The sequence below is a fragment of the Muntiacus reevesi genome, chromosome 17 (genome assembly GCF_963930625.1).
Source record: "Muntiacus reevesi chromosome 17, mMunRee1.1, whole genome shotgun sequence".
In the NCBI taxonomy this organism is placed as follows: Eukaryota; Metazoa; Chordata; class Mammalia; order Artiodactyla; family Cervidae; genus Muntiacus; species Muntiacus reevesi.
In genome coordinates, this window is record NC_089265.1 from 55,480,483 (window position 1) to 55,503,803 (window position 23,321).

Sequence of the window (23,321 nt, forward strand, 5' to 3'; positions counted from 1 at the left end):
AGATAGCATGGTCCAGGAGGTAGTTCATGAACAGCAGATGGCTCCTTGTGTTTCCATTAGCAGCACCACTGAGGTTATCTCCCTTGCAGATAAGCTCAATGTAGAGGAGAATGATCCAGGAAAACCAGTTTCCAGTAATGGACCAGGGACATCCTCAGATTTCCAGATAAGTCAGTCACAAAAAGACATTGTTCCTCATTCACCAGGATTTCAGGTGCAGACTGAAACACTGTTCCTTGGCCCAGAGACCCTTGAGATATCTACCCATGAAGAAGAAGCTTTTATACAAGAAGCATCCATAAGTGACCCTCTGGCCAGCTCTTTTTCACATGATAGCCATTTGGTTGAACAGCTTAACAATTTAGACACTTGTACTAACTCCCACCAGAATGAAAGATTTACTAGTGACCCGTTGAACTTACCATTAGAAAATGCCCCTGATGAGGTCTTAACACAGATCCTGGAGCCAACTTCTTCCTCTGTGGAGCCAGGAGGTACATGGCACCTCCAGAGTCAAGGTGCAGATAAAGAGGAAGACAAATCAGTGTTGGACTCTTCAGTAGAAATGCTTTCGGGGTTTGTGACCAAAGTAAAATCTTTCTCTGGGTCCTTAATTGAACCTCCCAAAACATTCTCCGGACTTTTCTCTTCTCCTAAACCTCCAAAGAAAAATTCTTTTTTCTCTCTTTCTTCTGGTACATCGTCTCAGCCTCTCAAAGGTGAGTTATTTGGAATTTTTAAAAGTTCCAAACCAGAGACATGCAAACAAGAATCATCTGTTCCAGCTACTGCATTGCTTCAAAATGGTAGTCCCAGAGATACTGTAGGATCAGTACCTCCAGAAAATTTGTGTAAAGAAGTTACCTTGGGAGTACTCAATTCAGAATCTATGGTCAGTGACTGTGGAATGACTGTGGTTAGTGCAGAGTCAGACTTGGAGACCTTGACAGATGATCCTAAACTAACAACTGAAATGGAAAACAATAATATTCCAGACAATATTCCAGAGCCCCAACATTCTGAAACAATTGAGGGTGCATCTTCTGTCTCAGGAGATGATGCTGGGCAAGGAGTATTGTCTCTGAGCGATGAAGGAGACATGGGGACGCTGCAGGCTACAGACACAGAGGCATCATTGGAGGCAGAGCATGTCCCATTGCCAATACAGTTGCATCCAGATCCAACCTGGATTGCCAAAGAGCTTCCTCCTCCAGTTCATCCACCTCTTCCTCTTGAGCCAGAGCCAGATATGCAATCCATCTCCGCAAACCAAGACTTCTTAGAGCTACAGGCAGCCAGTTCACTAGAAACAGCACTGTTCAGAGAGGGAAGTGTCAGCCAGAGTGCCACACCGAAAACCCGCGGGCACATTTCTCACCCTCCCCTGGAGGAACCTGCGCTTTGTGCCAGAGAACATCGTGAGCTATTTGATGCCCCGAAAGACTCAACTGCAGTCCCCCAGGAAGCGGAGCCGCCAGGTCCTCATTTTGAAATCCCAAACATGACCAGTTGGCCAAAGCTCCATTTCCCATCTTCTGCTGCTGACTACGGGAAATCACTGAGCTCTTTCTTTTCCTCACCTTCCTCCACTGGCAGTAGAACAGCAGAGACTGGTTTAATGTCCAGTTTTAAGAAGTTGTCAACTCTCTTTGAGGGAGGTAGTGAGGGGAAGGGGAGTAGTGTAGTGGCAAGTGATTCAAAACTCAGGTTTGGAAAGAAGCTGGATCTTTCATTTCCATGGCCGAGAGAGAACAAAGGGGACTCTGAACAAATGCCTGCAGAATCCTCCTCTTCAGCTTTGATTATAAGCAGTGATCAGGACCTTAAATCTGGTGAGACTGACAAAACTTTGCAGTCTTCTCAAGTGTCTGGGGCCAGTGCTGAGCCAGCTGAGGTCCTGACTCAGCCCTCCGGGACCTCTGAGCAGCTGGAGGCCGGGCCAGGTATATGTACTCAGGAGCTTTCAAGGCCTGGAGAAGTGGAAAACCAGCAAGAAATCCCAGCATCTGGAGAAGACGGGGATACCAAAGATAACCTCTCTGACCCCATCTGTCCTTCTGAGAGTCATGAGGAAGAACACTGCACTGTCTCTGAGCTACTTCAGTCAGAAACACACGAAGAGGAGGCAGAGCCTGCTAGCACTGGCTCTGTTTCAGACGTCCAGCGGCTGGACATCAAGGACCCAAAGACCAGCAAAAGGCCTGTTCTCAACTAAAGCATCATAAATGATTTTAAGGAATTGACCATTTATGATGCAATGACTTAGTGGTAGCTTAACCATAGCCTGCTTTTTATCCTCCTTGTGTCTTTCCCAGCACCTGAGCTTTATGTTAATTAGGCATTAAGTAACAAGAAATAATATGTGGATATTGTCATTTCTTCTCTCTACCAAACATAATTCACTTATTGGAACAATGTGCTTCCTGCTTAAAGGAAAGGCTAAGTTCTGGGATTTACTTACTCTGGCTTGCTCTGCCTTGAATAATGTAGAAGGGAGAAGGGAGGGCAAGAAGAGGCGGCAAGTCATTGAGTGGCATATATTATTAATAACTACAGCCATGTGATAGGCTTGAATGCTTCCTTAGGCCTTGAACACCTGTGTCTGTAATAACTGGGAGAGATCTACTTTGCTTTGCTTTTCCAAGTCTTCTCAGATGCTTTCTCCAGTGGCAATGAGATTATTAAGTAAAATACAAAATGCACAGGATGGCTTGGGATGATCTATACTGTATCTCCTATTCCATATGGATATGGACAGCTTCTTCCACTTTCTGAGTTTTATCACCCAGGAGACTGGTGTCTGTTAGGTGCTTTTGGTAGTCTCCCAGGAGCTCAGGGTTATCATTTGCTATGGAGCACTGTGCTGTATGGTGGGGCATTGTACAGGGTCCACCTGCAAAGGGTACTATCATTTCGCCTAAGAAGAAGCACCACACAGGGCAGTTTAAGAGTGCTGCCTTGAGCATTGGCCCAAAGCAGTACAGAGAAGTTGGTCAAATGCTTTGGAGATTGTGTGTTAGGAACTACTCAGCACAGTGGCCTGGTACCTCTCCTACTGCTATGGGATGAAAAATCAGAAATCAGTCTAGAAACACCAGATAATTGGGAGGAACCAGAGGGAAAATATCACTGGAAAACAATAAACATTAGCCCTTTAGTTAAAGCTTGACTCTTTGGTAAGGGAATTCCTTGTCTATTGTCCCCACAGAAGTAAAATGAAGGGCCCCTGACTTGGGATGGAAATATCCAGATGGGGCTAGGATAGGTCTTGTAGATCATCCCCAAGTCCCTCTATTTTGAATAGGATTGAATCCTTAAAATTCAGTATATGGCTCAAGGGAGTAACTTCTGAATGCTATTCTTTCTATACAGTCATGATTCACTGCCACTTTCTCTATACCTCTTATACCAGGAGAACAAATTTCCTTTCCGGGTGTGGGAATTCAGATGGTTGAGAGAGAGGGGGTTGTGCTGGTCTCTCTTCAGGAGCTAAAATGCATTAATGTGGCCCTGACTGAGATCTTGGAGTTGGACTGTGTCCATTTTGTCCAAAACTGAGCCATGACCTGAGAGGAACTCAGTTATAGATGGCTCTGGGACACTTCCTATGCTGCCAGGGATACCACGGTAACATTCTTGTCAATGAGACCATTCCCCCTGAGGAATTTCTTTGTCCTAGCCTCTATTTGGCTTCCATTACCTTGTGCAGATGGTTGAGGGACAGTTGAAGGAACATGTTCACTTTCCTTTGCATATTCTGAGGAACAGACCTTTATATTTCCAATTGGAGAGGAAAAAAAGAGTTTTCAATTTAATAGGTAACAGAAAAAAGGAGTAGAGTTCATCCATCCATTTTACTTTGTGAAAATTAGAAAACTTTGATTCCAGCCACTGGACAGGTTTTTTTTAAGAAGTTCGAGTAGAGAATTTTAGGCGTAAACAGACTATTTGAACAATTCCTAATCCTACTTACAAAATATCACATTATGATAAAGAATTCTTCCAAGTCAGTCGCAGGGTCGGGGCTAAGTGCTGTTGGAGAACCCAACATGCTGTGTTGTTTTTCCTTGTGATTTTGCTGAGTAGAGCCTAGTTCTTCTAGAATGTGAACTTTGCTCCTGTCTTCCCAGGAACCTCCTGTTTGTGATCCTTGCCTGATAGAATCCTTATTTCCTGGATTCATCCATTACTCTGTTCCGGTCTTTAGTTTGTGTTTATTTACTAATCTGTCCTCCTCTTATTCTCACAGCCCCACCAGCAGTAGTAGGTATGGCTCCTCCTGTAATGTGAGCCAAGGGAGCTCTCAGTTAAGTGAACTGGACCAGTGTCACGAACAAGATGACGACCGTCGGGAGAGGGACTCCATCCATTCCTGCCACAGCTCCGGTAGCCTCTCCAGAGATGGCCAAGTGGGTTTTGGAGAACAAGAGAAAGCCTTGGAGGTGACAGGTGAAGAGGAGAAGGGGGCAGTGTGTGAACCCAAGGAGATGAAAGACGGTGCCACAGCCCATCCACCCCCAGATTCGGTGCTACCCAGAGGCCTGGTCCGAGGGCCCCAGGAGAGGTAGGTCGCGGCGGCCTTGAGGAGCTCGTGTGGTTTCCTCGGTACCCGCCCTGTGGTACTGCTGACAGGACGCCATTGCTCTGTTTGTTTCCCCGCAGCTGGGGATGGTTGTGATCAGGATGCTGAGGCTTATCCCTGCACTGCTCCCATTGTTCTCCGGTGTAGTTACCAAAGTATTTCGAGGATCTCTGAAGAGCGTTTTAGCTGCAGCGTACCAGGCCTTCTAGAGTCTCTAGATCTTGGCTTACTAGTTGACCCCACGTGTGACAACCTCTGAGTCTGAAACTGGCCTGAGCCCTGCGATTATTTCATTCAGAGGAGCTGCTTTGAATAAAACGGGCTTCCTAGCCTATTAACGTTTAAATTTGGGGGGTGAACATTGCTTTTCTTTTTTGTTTTTTTCCTTGACTAAGCTGGGAGACAGTTAAAGAACCGATCCAGAAGCCAGATCTAAATCACTCTTCTGTCTCCCTGGGGCCTAGCAGTATGTCTGGCAGCTGGTACCCAGAAGAAGAAAAATTTTAAACTTGACCTTTTAACAGTCACGTAATGAAGCTTAGTACAGAGTTTGAGTATTGTTATCATTGAGCTAAATTGGTCAGTGAGTTGCTGATAGGTTGGGGCAAAGCAGGGTTTCTCAGTCTTGGCATTATTAACATTTTAGCCAGATAATTCTTTCTTCATTTTTTTGTTTTGTTTTTGACATTTTAGCTACATTGTGCAGCATGTGGTATGGTTCCCTGACCAGGGATTGAATGCAGGCCTCCACAGTGAAAGCACTGAATCTTAACCACTAGGCCATCAGGGAACTCACTGAGCCAGATGATCGTTTGTTTGGGGAGCTATTGCATGCCTCGGAGGATGTTTAGTGGCATCCCTGGCCTCTGCATACTGCATGTCTGCAGCAGCTCTCGGTGTGACCATCAGACATGTCTCCAGATATTATTGCCAGAGTTCTCCTGAGGAGCAAAACTGTCCTTCATTGAAAACCACTGGAGTAAAGTGAGAAGAGCTAGGTGTGACTTAAATTCTCAAATTTAAAGGTCATGGGAAGATCAGAGCAGTGAACACTGATGATATGGTAAGAGTTAGAAAACAGTTGATGCCTCTACAGTACCACTCGAAGGTAGAAACTTGTTTTCCTGATTTTTAATCATCTCTGGTGGCTCATCTAGTAAACAAGACATCAGAGAGACTGGTTTCTGGGCCAGCTTTTTTTTTTAACTGGACTGACAACTCACTAAAAGATAGCTATTTGTAGACCTTGGACTTTAAAGATGCTATTGTCTGGGTAGAGTTCTTGGTCAAGCAGCAGGAGTGCCTGTCCTTCTCTCATGGCCTCGTCATCCCAGATCCTAGCTGTGCAAGTGACATCCAGGCTGGTTTCAGAAGTGCCCACAGATGTTTTAAAACAACTGATGCACTTAAGTGGCATCAGTGCCTAGCATGTATTTTGTGTGTCTGTATGGTGGTTTCTTGTTTACTGCCTTGGCAATAGAGGCCAGTGAGCGAGGGGAGAAGCGTCATCACCAAGAATGAACCACTATTCCACAGGTAAAACCTAGATGATGATTTGTTTAGTATAGGCTGGTGTTTCTGCCTCAGAGCTCCTTTGTTATATGTATTGTTCCTTGCACTTAGGATGCCCCTGAGGCAGCTCAAGGAACAAGATCACAGCAGGAGGAGGGCTCTGTCTTTTTTCTTAGCACTTTGATGTAGACTAGGAATTGATAGGCCTTCCAAAATACTTAGTGGAGTCAGGGTTTGCAGGAGCAAAATTCTGCCCCAGGGATGCTTTGCAGAACCTCCAAGGGAGAGTGGTGATCTTGAGAGGCAGGGGAGAGGTTTGCTCCACACCCCGCCGCCCCGTTTCCCTGTTAGTCCCTGACTTAGGGCCCTCATTGCTGCTTTTAGTATGCTGACCCCTAACTGTTCAAGTGAGCTGCCTCATCAGGTGAGTGTTGAAAAAAGGAAAGAAAGAGAGGGAACACATGAAAAGCTAAAAGCAATTGTCATTTTAGAGAGGAATTTTTTTCATGTTGGATGTTCAGGACATGCTGTTTTAGTGGCTTGAGTCACTAGACAAGTATAGGCATGAATACAAACCTTTTAATTTTAGGTATTTGGCAGTTTTGACTTGAGCACTGTCATCTTGTGGCCTGGGCTTATTTTTAAGGAACATTCTTTTTTCTGTTACAAGTTTTCCTGAGGAGACTGCATCTTCGCCATTTACCCAAGCCAGAGCGCACTGGATTCGAGCAGTTACCAAGGTTCGACTCCAGCTGCAGGAGGTAGGAAGTCTGTTGTTCCGGTTCTAGCTGGGACAGTTTTTCCTTTGAAATTGGAAGACATATGGTGCTGAAGAAGCAGCCAGTGATTAGTCATATTATAGTATGCTTCTGGGAATGCATGACAAGTAAGCTAGAGCCTTAAGAGATGGGGAGGTAGCTGTTGACTTCCTTGTACCCTAAATAATGGAACTCAAATAGACCTAGTGGGTTAAGAGCCTGAAGGTAAAATTAAATGCTGTTTTTGGTACTACTCTCACCTGTGAGACTATTTCAAGTTTAGGATAGGAGACTGTTTCAGGGCCTCTTAGGGTTAATTGTTGTTTCCTTTGGCCAGTCAGTTCAAGTGCCACTGGCTGACTTTTACAGGGCTGGAAATTTTACTCAGAAATTTCTGTGGGCTCCCCTAATTTAAGGTCCAAAATATCAGCACATTAATATCTAAACTAATGTAAAAAAGTAAAAATAGATATATTTTTCATTTTCAATGTTGCAAATTTGGAGTATCTTTATCTGTGTTTCAGTAGTCAGTCTTCAGGCAGAAAGGTGGTTTTTAAATGATGACAAGTGGCTGTCAGTAGTATAATACCTGGCAGATATTAAAAATGAAAGCATGCTTACCTGTGTAAACACACTTTAAAAGTAATTTATTTTGAAATAACCTCAAACTTAAGAGAAAAATTGACAAAACAGTAGTGTAAAGAACTCCCATATCATGCTCACCAAAGTGCCTCAGTTGTTGACATTTTATATTATTTTTGCTTTATCACCCTGCATCCATAGTGATTAATCTTTTGCTGAACCATTTGAGAGAAAGGGAGAGGCCTGATGTTTTCCTTTTTGTATTTTCCAAAAAGGCAAGACTGCTCTCCACTGTAAGCAAGAAATCCACAATGACAACGCTGTCACCAAAACCCCATGCAAGTTTTGCCACCTGTCACAACAGTGTCTCTTCTCTGGTCCAGGATACAACTCAGGCTAACATGTTGCATTTAGTAATCTTCTCTCTTACTCTCCTTTAATCTGAAACAGTTCCTCTTGCTTTTGACAGATACTATAGGCCTTTCACTTTGGGTCCCTCTAGTGTTTCCTGATGTCCAGACTCAGGCCATACTTCCTTGGCAGGGATTACACAAAATTGGTACATTGTACCCTTTTTAGTGAATTGCATCAGAAAGTACATATTGTCAACCTGTCCTACCCCTTGTAATGTTAACCTTAATCACCTAGTTAAGTTTGTATCAATTAGATTTCTCTACTGTTAGGCACCATTTTTTCTTGGCAATTCGTAAGTGTCCTGTGGTTCAGTACTCTGAAACGATGCCAGTATCTCATTCTCATCAAATCTCCATGTACAGGCTAAGAATCCGTGTATGACTCCTGTCTGAATCTACCACCACAAACGCTGGTTGCCAAATAGTAACTTTCTATTTCCATTATCTTTTCTACGTTTGTTAGTTGGCATACTACTATAAGGAAGAGATTTCTCTCTTTTTTTAATCAGTTTTTTATTATTAATTTTTCAAAAGTAAGGGTCTTATAATTCTTATAATAAAGGAAAATAAAATAAATAACCTCCACGTAGAAGAGTTCTGAATCAGAAAAGCGAGAATGTATTGGAGCGGTTTGTTAAGGCTTTTTAAGAGGCAATACAGAATCTCTCAAGGATAGCTAAAAACAGTTGCCAAAGCTTGGAATCCTCTAGAGAAAAGCACTGTTTATTTAAGAGTAACCAAGAATGATTGCAACTTAGTATTGGAACAGTAGTAAATATATTCTTAACATAGGTCATGTAACTGAAAGCTGATTAGGTGTGGCCAAGAGGAGGAACAGAAGCCAGAGTTTAAAGAAGGATCTGATAACAGCTGAAAATAGAGTCAGAAGTACACCATTTACACTTAAGATGAGATTTGCTGGCACATTGGTTGAGGTTGTGAGACAGTAAGAAGTTAAGTATGGAACCAAGGATTTTTCTTCTGAGTAATTGAAAGTTCCACCTATCTGCCCTAAGATAATAATTTTTTGTTAGTTTCCTATTATTGTAGAATCCCCCCCCCCAAAAAAAAGAATTTCCCTATGTAGGTGTAAGTAAATATGAATTATATTCTAATCCCCCCTTTTTTTCTTTACCAAAAAAAAAAAAAAATGGTATACACACAGGGAGTATCTTGTTTTTTCACTTGGAGCTTCTTCCATATTAGCTCTAAGAGAACTTTTTTTCTTTTTAAATGGTTGCATAATATTTCATTGTATGAATGAACTACAGTATTTAATTAGTCTTCTGTTGATGTTCATTTGGTTGTTTTGGGTCATTTGCTGTAACAAACCATATTGCAAATGATAACCTTTTACATATATCATTTTGTTTGTGTTCAAATATATCTGAGAGGATATGTGTTTATAATTTCAATAAATATTGCTCTCCATTTATCAGTGTCTTAAAACAACAAAGGTTTACTTTGCTCATGCTTCTTATCATCCTGTATGTTGAGGAATTCTGCTTTGTTATCTGATATGCAGTCCAGGGTAAGTGATCAACCAGCTTCTAGAACATTGCCAATATTGGTGGTAAAGAGAAAGAAAAGATGAAAGAGAAAATGAAAGAGAAAGAAAAAATGAAAGAGAACATAGAAGATTATTCTTTGGCCCAGAAGATACAGTATGTCAGTTTTGCTCACATTTCTATGGCCTAACCAAATTATATAATCATATATAACTTCAAGCAAATGGTATACCTTGAATAGATAGATCGGGATATTTGTGAAACTTTAGTAACTATCCCAAAGTGTATCTGCCTTCCACCAACTTAAACTCTTACTAGTAATGTAATGACATATTGGGACTGAAAAACCAGATCCTTTGCAGAAAGAATTTGAAAAGAAATGATATAGACTATATTCCTTTCCAGTGCTACTTCTTTCTGTACTCCGTTTAGTCAACATTTCCAATATGTAAAATCTTTTGTTCAAAGTACTTACTGTTTCCATGTACGAAGTGCTCTTTCTCCTTCTCCACGTCTCTAACTATTCATTCACATCTTTTATATCCAGTCAGGTGTCAGTTTTTTGGATAAAACTTCCAGACTCTGTGCATAGAGTAGACCCCCACCTGTATCCTTGGTTTCGCCTTTTGCAGTTTCAGTTACCTGTAGTTAGCCACAGTCCAAAAATAACAACTGGAAAGTTCCAGAAATAATTCTTAAGTTTTAAATTGAATGCTATTCTGAGTAGTGTGATGCAATCTCATGCTGTCCCACTCCTCATTCTGGATGTGAATCATCTCTGTTCAGCGTGTCCCACCCGTTAAACACTTAGTAGCCATCTCAGCTCTCAGGTTGACTGTCATGAGGTGGCAGTCCTTGTGATCAGATAACCTTTATTTTACTTAGTAATAGCTCCAGAGTACAAGAGTAGTGATGCTAGCAGTTCATTACTTTTTTCACCTTTCCTCTTTTATTTTTTATTAATTTTTTATTAGAATACAGTTGATTTGCAATGTTGTATTAGTTTCTGCCATATAACACAGTGAATCAGCCATACATGTCCAATATATCTGTTCTCTAGACTTCATTCCCATACAGGTCCTTACAGAGCACCAAATAGAGTGCTCTGTGCTATGCAGTAGGTCCTTATTAGTCATTCTTATATAAAAGCAGTGTGTGTGTGTGTGTGTGTGTGTGTGTGTGTGTGTGTGTGTGTCTGGCAATTCATACATACCACTGAGAAGCAGTAAAGTGCTTCCCTTAAGAGAAATGGTTGAAAATTCTTGATTTTTAGAGGAAAGAGGGATAGTTAGAGAGTTTGGGATGGGCATGTACACACTTCTGTTTTTAAAATGGATAATCAACAAGGACCTACTGTCCAGCACATGGAACTCTGCTCAATGTGGCAGCCTGGATGGAAGGGGCGTGTGGAGGAGAATAGACACTTGTATGTGTGTGACTGAGTCCCTTCACTGCTTCATCACCTGAAACCATCACAACAGTGTTGATTGGCTATACTATAATACAAAATAGAAAGTTTTTTAAAAAGTAAATTTAAAATAAGGAAAGAAAAAAAGGATACATTGAGGTGGCTAAGATCTATAGTTAGGATGAATCATCTAACCCTGAAATTGGTAAGAAGGAAAAAGAAATTCATGCTAGTTTTGTTGTCACACCTCAGACTGCAAAAGTTGTGGCCATCGTGTGTGATAAATGCTTAGTAAAATTAGAAAAAGCATTAGGTTTTTACAGTTTTAGAGCAAGAGAGACCACATTCACATACATTTTATTACAGTATACAATTGACCTTTGAACAATACGGATTTGAACTGCATGGGTCCATTTATATGTGGGTTTTTAAAAATAAACACTATAGATCTATGCAATCTCTGATTGGTTGAATCTGCAGATGCAGAACCTTGAATACCAAAGGCCAACTATGGGACTTGAGCATCCTTGGATTTTGATATTCATGGCAGGTCCTGGAACCAATTTTCTGTGGATACTGAGAGATAACTATATTGTAATTGTTCTATCATTAATTATTACTGTTAATCTCTTACTGTGCTTCATTTATAAGTTATACTTTATCCGTATACATACATACATTCATATATACATACAAGCATCCACTGGGGTCTTGGAACATAGCCCCGGAATAAGGAGAGACGACCCTACTTTGGCTAAATTTGCGTTTAATGGAGTTACTTGTTTACTGTTCCATCTCTCCTGTGTACTTGTAAGATCTTTGAATGCCAGGGCTATGCTTTTTATTGCTGCTGTTCTGGAGCCCAATATAGAACCTGGCAGAGTGTTTAGCCAGTCTTTTATGGATGCTTAAGTCATCAGAAAAGCCCATTAGCATTTCCACAGAAGTCTCCCTGTACTTCTTTATCTTTTCGTAATTCTTTAAAAAGAAAGTTTCCCAAGGCCTAGCACCTAAAGCCAATAACAGCAAAATATTAACTATTGAAGTTAGCTATGTAATATAATTTATATATATATAAATATAAAGTTACAGAGTTTATATTACTATGTGTGAATTTAGAATTTTTCTCCCTTAGGCATTGTCTTGTGAGTTTTATTCTGAGTTATTAAATATTTTTTCAAAAAGCATATTTTAATGATTATTAGTAGATTACAGTATTCCATCATGTAGATATTCCTTAACAATTCCTCTTATTTCTTTACTGTTATAAATAATGCTATGATGAGTATCATTATACATAAGTTTCTTTTCATTTCTGATTATTTAACTTAGCTTTCTCAAAGTAGTCAGATAAATTGCTGAGTTTAAAAGTGCTCACCTTTTAAAGGTTTGTGATAAACTTCTACCTGTGTTTTCAGAAAAGTTTTTCCAATTTATACTTTCAGTAATTGAATGTCTTGCACCAAGATTGAGTATTATTGTTTTAGAAATTTTTAATCAATTTGGCAGAAGAAGAATGGTATCTCACTGTTTTAATTTGCGCTTTTTGATTACTTGTGATTTGAGTATTTCCCGTAAGTTTATAGATCTTTTACACTTCTTTAGCTGGTAGTGCATTTAGTAGACTTTGGGTAACTGCCGTATGGACCGAGCTACCGTTATGCCGTTCCTGTAAGACTGTCAGCAGCTTAAGGAAGAGGTCATGTAGGTCATCTCTGTATCTGGGCTGGCTGAGTACCTGGCCATATGTATTTAATGAGTGTTTGACATTGCTAATGCTGTTGAGGCAGTAATGTTGGTAGTGTGGGTGGAATGGATGTGATTCTGTACCTTATTTGGCTTAGCTGCAGAAAAATCTGGGGGAGGAGGTGAGACTTTTTAGCTCTAGAAACAGAGACTGCGGTGGCAGCAGGTGGGTGGGTGTTCCAGGTGGAAGGGACTTTGAAGGAGATGGCATGGAGGTAGGCCATGAAGACGACTTGACAGAAGTTCTTAGGTTGCTAAAGAAAGCTGATGGAGGGGAGTCAGTAGCAGAGATGGAACTGAGCAAATAGATAAGAAGGCTCATGTTTAAATGGAGCCATCCCAGGAGGTCCGAGATTGCAGCTAGTTAGCTTGAGGGATGAATCAACATTTTCTCAAGAAAGATCATGAAGACAGAACAAACTGTCTCCTGCAAAGTTCTCTTTTGACTGTGACTTCTCCCCAGCAGAGACATGCACCTTGGGCTGCTGTGAAGCTCTAAAAAATTAACTCCTCTTCAGAAGATAGTGAGGGTCCAGGGAGGGCCTTTGAGGACCCCATGTCTTAGGCTTAGTTGCACAAGGAAAGCACTTTTTCTGTAATTTTAAACTCCGGGGATTTTGCTCTGGTCATGTCGGCCTGTCTTAACTTTTATTACCTCAGCTTTTTGCCCTCTTGGAGACCACAGTTATCCTTCCTTTTTCTCAAAATCTCTTAGCTTTCTCCCTAACAATGTCTATTGTAACACTAAAAAAAATAAAACAAAAAACTAAAGAATGGCTTGAATAAGTAATAAATATATGTAAAGTTATATGAAAAGGATACGTATAATGTAAAGTTTTCCTCCTGCTTCAGACTTCCAGGCCTCTCGTTCCCATCTCCCCCATCTCTTTGTTGCCTGTGTCTTATGAATCAGTCTGGAAGTAAACTGCATTTATAAGCTTGCGTCTGTGTGTGTTGTGTACATTGTCCTTCACTTTTTATTCATTTACTGTTGCGTCTTGAAGATTTTTCCCTGTCATAAAGAGCTACTGCATTTTAAAAATAGCTGCATAGTATTGTTTTCTGTGGATATATTACAGTTTGTGTACTCTCTTCTCTGTTGATGGATCTCAATTAGATGGTTGTTTCTGATATTTTGCTACTTCCACAATGTTGCAACACAAATCCTGTAGTAAACCTCAACTTTTAGCACACACTTCAAACTTGTAAGCCCTACCTAAGAACAGGCCCTACTAGCACTTCACAAATTAGAGAGACCTCTCTTAGACATGAGCCCTCCAGGCTCTGTCTGTCCTTTGGAAAACTGTAGAGTCCTTACCTGATATCTGAGACCAGTACGGATACATTCTTTACTGGCTTAAACCTGACAGTTCATTAAAGCCATTTTGTGTGGAGACTGTGCCTTTTTGAAAATGCCCCAGGCTTTACTGGATCAGGCATGAGGTTTGGTTTTCTCTGGCTTTCTCTGCCACTTCAAGGCCATTGTTAGATCCTTACATAAGCCATTCTCACACCTGCCTTCCCTGTTGAAATTAGACCTCAACTCTTGCATAACTCCCCATTCAGTCATTGAAAACTTTAGTGTGTGCATCACAGTTTTCCTTCTGATTTCAATGACTTTCCATAGTCCTTGTCCTTATCATTATCATAGTAATCATTATTGAAGACTTATTTTAAGTGCTTTTCAGGCATTATCCAAGTGAATCCCTACAATAATTCTATGAATTAGGCTTATGTTATTAGGCCAGTTTTGTAGATTAAGAAACCGAGGTTTAGAAAGAAACTTGTGCAGGATCTCCTGTGTGGTAAGAGTTAGAACCAGATTTGAATCTAGACCTATTTAACTCCAGAGCCTTCTTAATACTAGTATCTACCACTGTCATCTTAGAACCTGTTTTCCAAAGTATGTTTCATAGGACTCCATTTTCTAGAAATGTTAGTAGATTATCATGTGATAAAGAGTTTTATGGTCAAAAACATTTGGAAAACACTGAATTCCAATAGAGTGTAACATAAACAGATGGCTTTATCACAGGACTTCTCAGAATCTTGAATATATTTAGGTTTGTTGTGATTCTTCAAGAGGGGGGAAATGTAGAGCATTAAACTTTTTAAACTGTGAAACTGATTTGGAAAAGCATCCTGTAGGAATTATTTTCCAAGGCATACACTTGAGGAAAGTTTTTCCCAGATAATTTCATTGTCGGTTCATTAAAACTGTGTTTGTGAAGGTCCATTGCTACCTTATCCTGTGGTTGTTTTCAAGTCTTTATCTTTTTGGACTCACTGCAGTATTTGACATGCCTCCACACTCCTTCTTGTTTTTACATCTAAGAAACCATCTCCAGTGTTCATCTTCTCTTATGTCTCTTCAGTCTCCCTTTTCTAAATTTTCTCTCTGCTCACTTCTTAAATGTCTGTGAGGAAATTGGCAATATCACTGGAGCCTCTGAAGCAGTAAGATGTTGTTTGCTTTTACAGGGTGTGGAAGAAACTTGCCCAGTTGGTTAGTAATAAAAGCATGCCCTTGAGCTGCCAGGTCTTGCTTCAGCCTGATAGTCTCAGCACCTCCTGTTCTGTCCTTTTAATATACAAATCTAGCTCAGTCTTTGTAATTTAACTGCTTTGGTAAAAACTAGGCAGAGGGAAGTTCCAGAGATGAAGCTGAGTGGGTAATAGTAATGACATCCTTAAGAAATTAAGCTGTTATGTATTCTTTTATACATAGAGAAAAGCCCTCTACCTCTTCTACTCCCATCTGCACTGAACTGAGCAGAAATATCCAGAAAGGACTCAAATGGTCCTTCTGCTCATGTACTCCATGTCAGGTAGGCAGCAGGCCAGAGCAGGGATGAAAGCTGAGATTGGCTTAATTCTTTTTCTCTAAAGCCAAGAATTAGAATGTTGCTTCTACTCTAGTCCAAAGACTCTCGATACAGGAAAGGAAAACACCAGGGTGCTTGGATTTTGGTTCTAGATTGTAGCCTTTATTCCCTTGCCTTTTAAATTCCTGGTGAATTTTAATTTTAAATTCCTAAAAGCTCTGCTTTTACCTCTTCTACCTGTTATGGGCTGAATTGCCCTCCACTCCCTGGTTCCTATGTTGAAGTTGTAATACCCAGCTTCTTAGAATGTGATTGTATTTAGTGATAGGGCCTTTGAAGAGGAATTACAATAAACTGAGTACTTTGGATGGGCCCTACTGAAATCTGACTGGTATCCTTGTAAGCAGAGATTAGGACACACACATACACAGAAGGAAGGTCTTGTGAAGACAGACAGAAGATGGCCATCTACGTAAGCCAAGGAGAGAGTCCTCAGGAGGAACTAGCCTTGCTGACACCTTGATCTTGGACCCCTAGCCTCCAGAACTGTAAGAATTAATTTCTGTTCCTTAAGCCACCCAGTTTGTAGTAGTATGTTATGGCAACCCTAGCAGACAAAAACTTAGGCAGAAGGCAGAAGAAGATGGCTCAGAAGCATCAGTGAGTCTTTTATTTCCCATGGTCTAGCTGTGGGAAATATGCTCTCTAGGCTGCTGCATGCAGACCAATGCATGACACCCTGTGCCTTTTGTATTTGTTTACTCTTATCCCTATTGCTAATAAAACTTAGGACTCAACTAGAAATACAAAGAGCTGGGTCCTTGCAGTAACTTAGTCCCAAAATCTGGGAGAATTTGAACAAAGTACTTCGTATTTCTTAGTCTCCTTAGCTGTAAAATTAGGAATAATAACTGTCCCCTCTCACAGTTTTGGTGAGATCATAGAAAAATGCATTTTTGAGGGCAGAGTTTTATACACGATTGCCTGGGTCATCAGTGGGGTTCTGATTACTGAAGTGTTGTCAGGGCTTTCTCGTGACCTCCCTGGCCTAGGCCTTAAGCGACCCACCAGAGGTGTTGGGGAGCACAGCCGGAGGCTCTGCTGCCAAATGGGAACCCGGTGAAGCTGCTTCCGATGGTTGAAGTGGCATGGAGCCAGTCCCGAGGATTTCAGGCTCTTACAGGGCTCTAGACTACAGATGGTGCGGTGTTCCTGGGATAATTTGCTATGCGGATCTCTCAGATGAGGCTGTCTATATATGGTGCTTCTCTGGGACCTGCAAGGAAAAACATCTGTGGAGTGCTTTACCCTGAGGAGCCTGGGAGAGCAGGCCAAAGGCTATCCTGGGCACTGTGGAAACACTTTCCAAGAGCTGTTTTTCTGTACTTGTCAGGGGAGATGCTTAACATTTCTCTGAAATGTTCTGGACCCATTTATGTCCTGGATCTGGGTGGTTATCAGTGATTGTTCTTCTGTAAACCTTAGATTTCATTCTAAGCTGTGACTGAACCTTGAGAATTATAAGACATCACATCGGACTGGGATTTGAAACGCCTTGTTTCAAAGGGTGGAGTTTGGCTCCGGTTTCTGAGGAGTATGTTAGAACATTTCTGAGGAATGCTGTCATATCATTAGCCCACCTAGAGTCAGAGGAGGGTGTCAGGTTCTGGCAGCAGGCCTTCGCTCCTGCTGGTGGTATTTTCTGGACATAGTGTCAACAAAGAGAAGTACTTTGTAAATGTGTATGGAATAAGTAACAGAGTAGCCCTTCTAGCTTTCTCCTGCTTTCTCTGACTCTTGCTGGTTATGTGACTATCCAGCGATTGGGAGCATTTGATTCTGTCTGGGAAGGAATTCTTGCTCTGTAAGAGAGAATTCTTCTGCAAAAGTTATTTAAAAGGAAGCAGCTAATATAGTTATTCCATTAAAAAAAATCAAGCCAGCTAAAAAGTGGGTACAGCTGGGTACTGTTGGGGCTATTTGTATGATATTTTCTTTTTAAAAGAATTTTTTAAAAAAGTTTGGCTGCTCTGAGTCTTGCGTTGCCGCACACAGCCTCAGTAGCTGGGGCATGTGGGCTTTAGTTGCCCCGCAGCATGTGGCTTCTCAAGCGCTAAACCACCAGAGAAGTTCCCAGCGTCTCCTTATTATTAGGAGCTTGTAGGCCAGAGAGTAGATAGAAATATCAGTCATTAAGTTAAATATTTATGCACTTTTTTTGGGCAGATACTTCAGTCTCTACTTTGTGCATTCCATAGTAACTTTTGAAACCCCTTACTTGTAGCTTCCTATTTTCTTGGGTTCTTCTAGTTCTTTCTGACCTTGCTTGCCTCCTTTCCTGTCTGTCTCTTGGCTCTTCTTTCTGCACTGTCCTCCTCAGGCATCTCTTAATCTCAGATCTGCATCTCCTCAGCCTCTCATCCAGTCATTAGTTGATATACACTAATTGAACTGCTCAATGGCCAGTACTGTGCTGGATGCTGGCTTCCATGCTAGGCAGCCAGTGGACTCCCAGCAAGCCTTTCAAGCAGATGATTCCCGAGTATATACCTCTCACCTCCCTTTTTTCCTTAGGTTCTATCCTTCATGTCTAGTTACCTACTGCTGTTGTCACCACGATTTCTCAAAGTTTGAAGCTTCCGTTTTGGGCCCGTTCCTCTTCCTTTGTTCTCTGTTTGTATTAACATCACTATCATTTTGCTAGTTCACCCACTCAAAATTACGGTGTCATTCTTCCTTCTCTCTTACCTCCCACATTAGATCATTTGCCAGATCTTGCTCTTTTTCTCTCTGTGATATCTTTTATCAGTCTTCTCTCTGTTCCTCTCTGCATTCAGGTTCTCTTTACTGCTCAGACTATGGTATTAGTCTTCCAGTTGTTTTCTTGCTGTTATTTATTTTTCTTGGAATCTGTTGTGTATTCCACCACCAGACTTATCTTTCTGAAAAAGAGCACTAGTCATGGCTACCACTTGTGCTTAGGGTTCAACTTAAATGTCACATCCTTTGAAGCCTTCCTGAAAGTCTCCAGTTAGAATTAGACACTCATTTTTCTCTCTTTCTGTAGCATTTTATATACAGTCAATTTTGGTGTTTATCATACTGTCCTGGAATTGTGTGAGCGTTTGACCCCAAGATTATGTATTTCTTAAAAGAGTGTCTGTCTACTATGTGACTCCTTTTGTATTAAATTCAGAAACAGGCTAAAGTAATCCGTGGTGTCAGATTTCAGGATGGTGATTATTTTTGTGTAAAAGGGTAGGTAGTAACTAGATACAAGTGCAGTGGGGCTTCTGAAATTCTGATGATGTTCTGTCCTTGATCTGAATTCTGTTTACATTGGTATACTTTTCAGTATGTATGTTACAATTCAATAAAAAATTTAAATAAAAGCTAGGTGAAAAGAGCATGAAAATACAAAATAGAGACTGTATCTTTTAAACTTTATATCCCTGATGTCTGGGATCTGGCAAGTCTTAACAGATACGTGACTGAGTGAACAAGTGAATGAATGAATGAAATTTTTTTTTCTTAAAAAGCATTAGTTTTTCTTTCCGTTGATAGTTAAAGTATAATCTCAACTTGTTAGCTTGACATCCATAGCCACCATGAATTGGTCCAACCTACTTTTCTAACCTTTGTTAATCCAGAGGACATATACAGTTGGAAGAAACTGAGCCTTAGAATCAGCAAGATCCTGAATTTGAAGTATGGCTCCACCACTTACTGACTGTGTAACCTTAGGCAAGTTGCCCAGTCTCTTATATACTTAGTTTTCTCATTTCTGAATTGGATAATATTTGCCTCCATGAATAAATATGGATTAAATAAGATAATACATGTAGGGTAGGAACTGGCATGTTGTTAACATTTAGTATATGTTACTTTTCCTTCCTTTCCAACATCACACCTTCCTTTTTGTCCTTTTCATATCTTTGCTTATCCTATATCCTCTGCCTTGAATGCCTTTTCTTCTCTTCAGTTTTGCCTCTTTCACGGAGCCTTCCCTGATTTTCATCCAAACCAACACTGTGAAAAATGGAAATATTTACTCTTATAAATTCTTATACATTTCACCTGTGTCTTTTATGATACATATTAGTCCCTCACATTAACCTTTAGACATTGCCAAAGGCTGCCCTCTCATTCTAGGCCCAAAGAATAGACACTCCAATTGTAATGCTGGAGGCAGGAGCTCTTCAGTTGGAAATAAATTGGGGCATGAAAAGTCAGGTGAAGAAAACTGATTTGGGCCTTTGATTTTGTTTTTGTTTTTTTTTTTTTTTTTAGTACTTCCTCCTGCACAGGGAGAAATTCAGATGTCTAGTCAAGGATATGGACCCAGGAGCAAAGGGTCAAGTTGCAGACTGCTTGACTTGTCGTTGGAATTGTTCTTCTATTCGCGATGTCTTTACGGCGCAGCCTGATATAAGTTAGAAGGCCTTGCAAGAGTTCGAGTCAGCAGTCTTAGGAATTGAGTGAATTTCCATGTGGAGTGGGCTTCGCTGGTGTCTCAGACAGTAAAAATCTGCCTACAGTGCAGGAGACCTGGGTTCGATCCCTGGGTTGGGAAGATCCCCTGGAGGAGGCAGGGGCTACCCGCTCCAGTGTTCACCTGGAGTGTCTTCTCTCTTTAATATGCCTTGAGGGCCCAGTCCATATAGGTTAAAAAAGGAAAGAGTTCAGAGATTCAGAGATCCTATTCCTGGCCACTTATTTTCTTGTTACTTCTGCTTTCTACCAGCATTTTCCTTGTACATATGGAGGCTTAACTCCTTTCCTAGATCATACTTGAGGTCAGAAATGAATTATCCCTATAGCTTTTGATTACTTAGGCACTCAGCAAAGTTTTGTGGGAAGATTGCTTAAAAGTATGAAGTGGTATTGCAAGATCATAGGTAATTAGTTCAAAAGGAATAAAACAGTTTATAACAAAATAATTGCCGTAAGACTAAAATAAGGAGTAATCCCTTTGAGTTAAGTTGGTCAGAGAAGTCTTGTCAGAGGAATTCCCAGAGGGGGCTAAATCAACAATTGCTATTAAATATCAAGAAATAGCCAAGAAATAAAATAATGAGCTTAGAAAGATAGAAACCAAGGGATAATTTGCTTCCTTAAGCAAGTCATTAAGGAGATCCATGACTCCTTGTACGTGACAAGTTGTCTTCTTTCCAAAAACAATGCAGCTGAGATTTACCACCATTCCAAAGCAGGCATATCCTGAAGTACAGTCATAATGTATAAAATAAGACATCTTCAAGCCAAAGGGAAGAGGTGAGTTGTGGCAAATAATCTTTGCCAGTTCTGTGGGTGTCTGCTTCCCTTTGTTGGTTGTCATCTTCAGGCATGCTAGGAAAATGTGTTTATTTGGTCCACACCTAAGGACATTCAGACATAAATAGCCAAAGATGACAAATTAGGAAGGGCATTCTAGATGAGAACCAACACCCTAGAGCATTTCTTATGACAGGTGAGACAAAAGCTGTTGACTGGTTTCTACCCAGAATGCTCTTCTTGACTTTTGCCATATCTGTCCCTTGAAGTCCTTTTCTTATTTCTGACAGTTCCATCTTTGCTTCCCTTTCAGCATTTATTTTTCTCTGCTTGCCCCTTAAAACTTGGTGATTTCCAGGGTTCTGTTTTCCATCTCATGCTCTTCTCTAGACAATCTCACCCATGCACTAACAAATCCCAGATTTCTTTATCTACTTCAGTCCTCTTTCATGAACTCCAGACTCATGACAAGGTGCCTGTGATATTGTCACCAGAAATTTCATAGGCACCTGATGCAGTATGTTCAAACTGTACTCATTGTTTTTCTTTCTCCTCAACCTCCCTTCATGTATGTGCTTCATCAGTAAATGGCACTCTCAGTCTTCCAAGCACAAGCGCTAACACTCCTCAGAATATGGCTATGTGTAGCAGTGCTATGTAGCATAGCATTTCCTGTGTTAGCTTATGAGCTCCCTAAGGGCACGGGTTGTATCTCTTCATCATGCCTGGTATTATACCCAGGTACCTAGTAAGTATTCATTCTACTATTTATTTATTTTGGTGAAATTGTATTCAGTTCAGTTCAGTCGCTAAGTTGTGTCTGACTCTTGGCAACCCCTAATGTTCAAAGAGACTGTACCAGTCTGTTAGGGCTGCCATAACAAAGGATCACATACTGGGTGGCTTATACAGCAGAAGTTTATTGTCTCACAGTTCTGGAGGCTGGAAGTCCAAAATCAAGCTGTGACGCGGGTTAGCGCCTTCCGAGTGAGGGAAGGATCTATTCCAGTCTTCTTCCTTGGTCTGTAGGTAGTCGACTTCTCCCTGTGTCTCTTCATGATCCTATTTTTTCTTTATGTATATCTTTATGTCCGGACTCCTTTTTTATAAAGAGACCAGTCGTGTTGGATAGAGCTCGCCTTAATGACCTTACGTTAACTTGATTGCATCTCTAAAGATGCTGTCTCCAAACAAGGTTGCACGCTGAGGTACTGAGGATGAGGACTTCAACACGTGGATTTTGAAAAACACAGTTCAACCCATAACAAGACCCCAAAGTAGTTTTTGCTGTTTGGGCTCCAAGTCTTGTTTTCTGACAAGCGCTTATAAGGTTTTTAGCATCCTCAGCATACTGGTTTTTACTCTCAGATAGCACTCTAGACAGTGTCATATGGAAAGAACAAAGGACGGGATGGCACATTCAGTGAGTGTAAGGAGTTTGGTTTAACCAAACTTAGGGAATTAGGATACTTTAGATTCCTCTAGACATGGACAGGTCATGAAAGAACTTTGATAATATGCCAAGGAGTGAGCATGGACTTTTTCCTGAGAGCAGTCACAGAAGGATTTTAAGAAAATGAGTGACAAAAATCTATCTACATTTTAGCGCTATCCCTCTAACAAATTGTCAGGAATGGATTAGGAGTAAGGAGGAGTGAAAGGGAGGTGACTCTGGAGGAAGAGAGACTAGGGAGGATGGATATTTTAAAGCAACTTGAGTGAGAGATAATGATGCATAGACTATGGGTTGCAGAAAAAGGGACAATTTTATAGGTAGGAAGGTAAAACTGATTAGACTTTGTGACTTAAGATAGGGGAATAAAGGATTTTACAAAGAGATTCTGTCATTGGATAGAGAATTAGAATATAGGGATTTTAAAGATTTTGTGTCTGAGCAGAGAGGTTGTTTCGGGGTGTGATTTCTATGGGTGAGCTGTCAGCATAGAGTTCCAATGCCTGCACCACCAACAGGGTTCCCCTTGGGCATTCCCTGCTTTCAGGTTAAATCCAGTGCTTCCTCTCTTCTGCTTTACCTCTTTGAGTACTTCCTTTTCTTCTGTGTGTGTGTGTGTGTGTGTGAGTCACTCAGTCGTGTCCAACTCTTTGTGACCCCATGGACTGTAGCCCACCAGGCTCCTCCGTTCGTGGAATTTTCCAGGCAAAAAGAGTGGGGACCACCCCCCTCCTTCTCTAGGGGCTCTTTCTGACCCAGGGACCAAACCTGGCTCTCCTAACTTGCAGGCAGATTGTTTACTGTCTGAGCCACCGGGGAAGCCCTTTCTCCCCCATGCATCCCTAGTAATCTCTCAGAGATCCCCAGCTAATAATGTAGGTATCCCTTAAGTTTTCTCTTCCTTCTTTGAGCATTAGCTAGTTTCCTATAGCTCAGTGCCTCAAACCAAATATATTTAAATATATAGAAAATCATACAGGGAAAACATCTCCTTTTTTGGGAGTCCCTTCATTGAGGCCCAAGACACTTGAGATTTGTTTGTTGGCCAGGGCCATATTCTGAAGAGCTTGGAGCCTACACCAAGAGCATTTTCTAGAATTGGATTCACTCAGGTAGATCTCAGAACAAGCCGCAAAGAACTGAAGGGGATGTTTGATCAATATTAGCCAGTCAGAACATAGTGCTAGAGATTTACTTCCCCCTGACATTTCAAATTTTGGGTTCCCACTAGAGAATTCTCAGCATATGGACCCTTGGCTC

The 23,321-nt window shown here is 41.0% G+C and overlaps 1 protein-coding gene across 1 annotated transcript in view; it reads left to right on the forward strand.

Moving 5' to 3' along the window:
* The window catches only part of UNC13B (unc-13 homolog B), a 197,173-nt gene that overhangs the window by 104,865 nt on the left and 68,987 nt on the right, over positions 1-23,321 (forward strand). The window contains exons 9-10 of the mRNA XM_065907910.1: positions 4,250-4,564; positions 6,765-6,855. Of these exons, the coding sequence (XP_065763982.1) occupies positions 4,250-4,564; positions 6,765-6,855 (406 nt within the window). The remainder of the gene's footprint in view (positions 1-4,249; positions 4,565-6,764; positions 6,856-23,321) is intronic.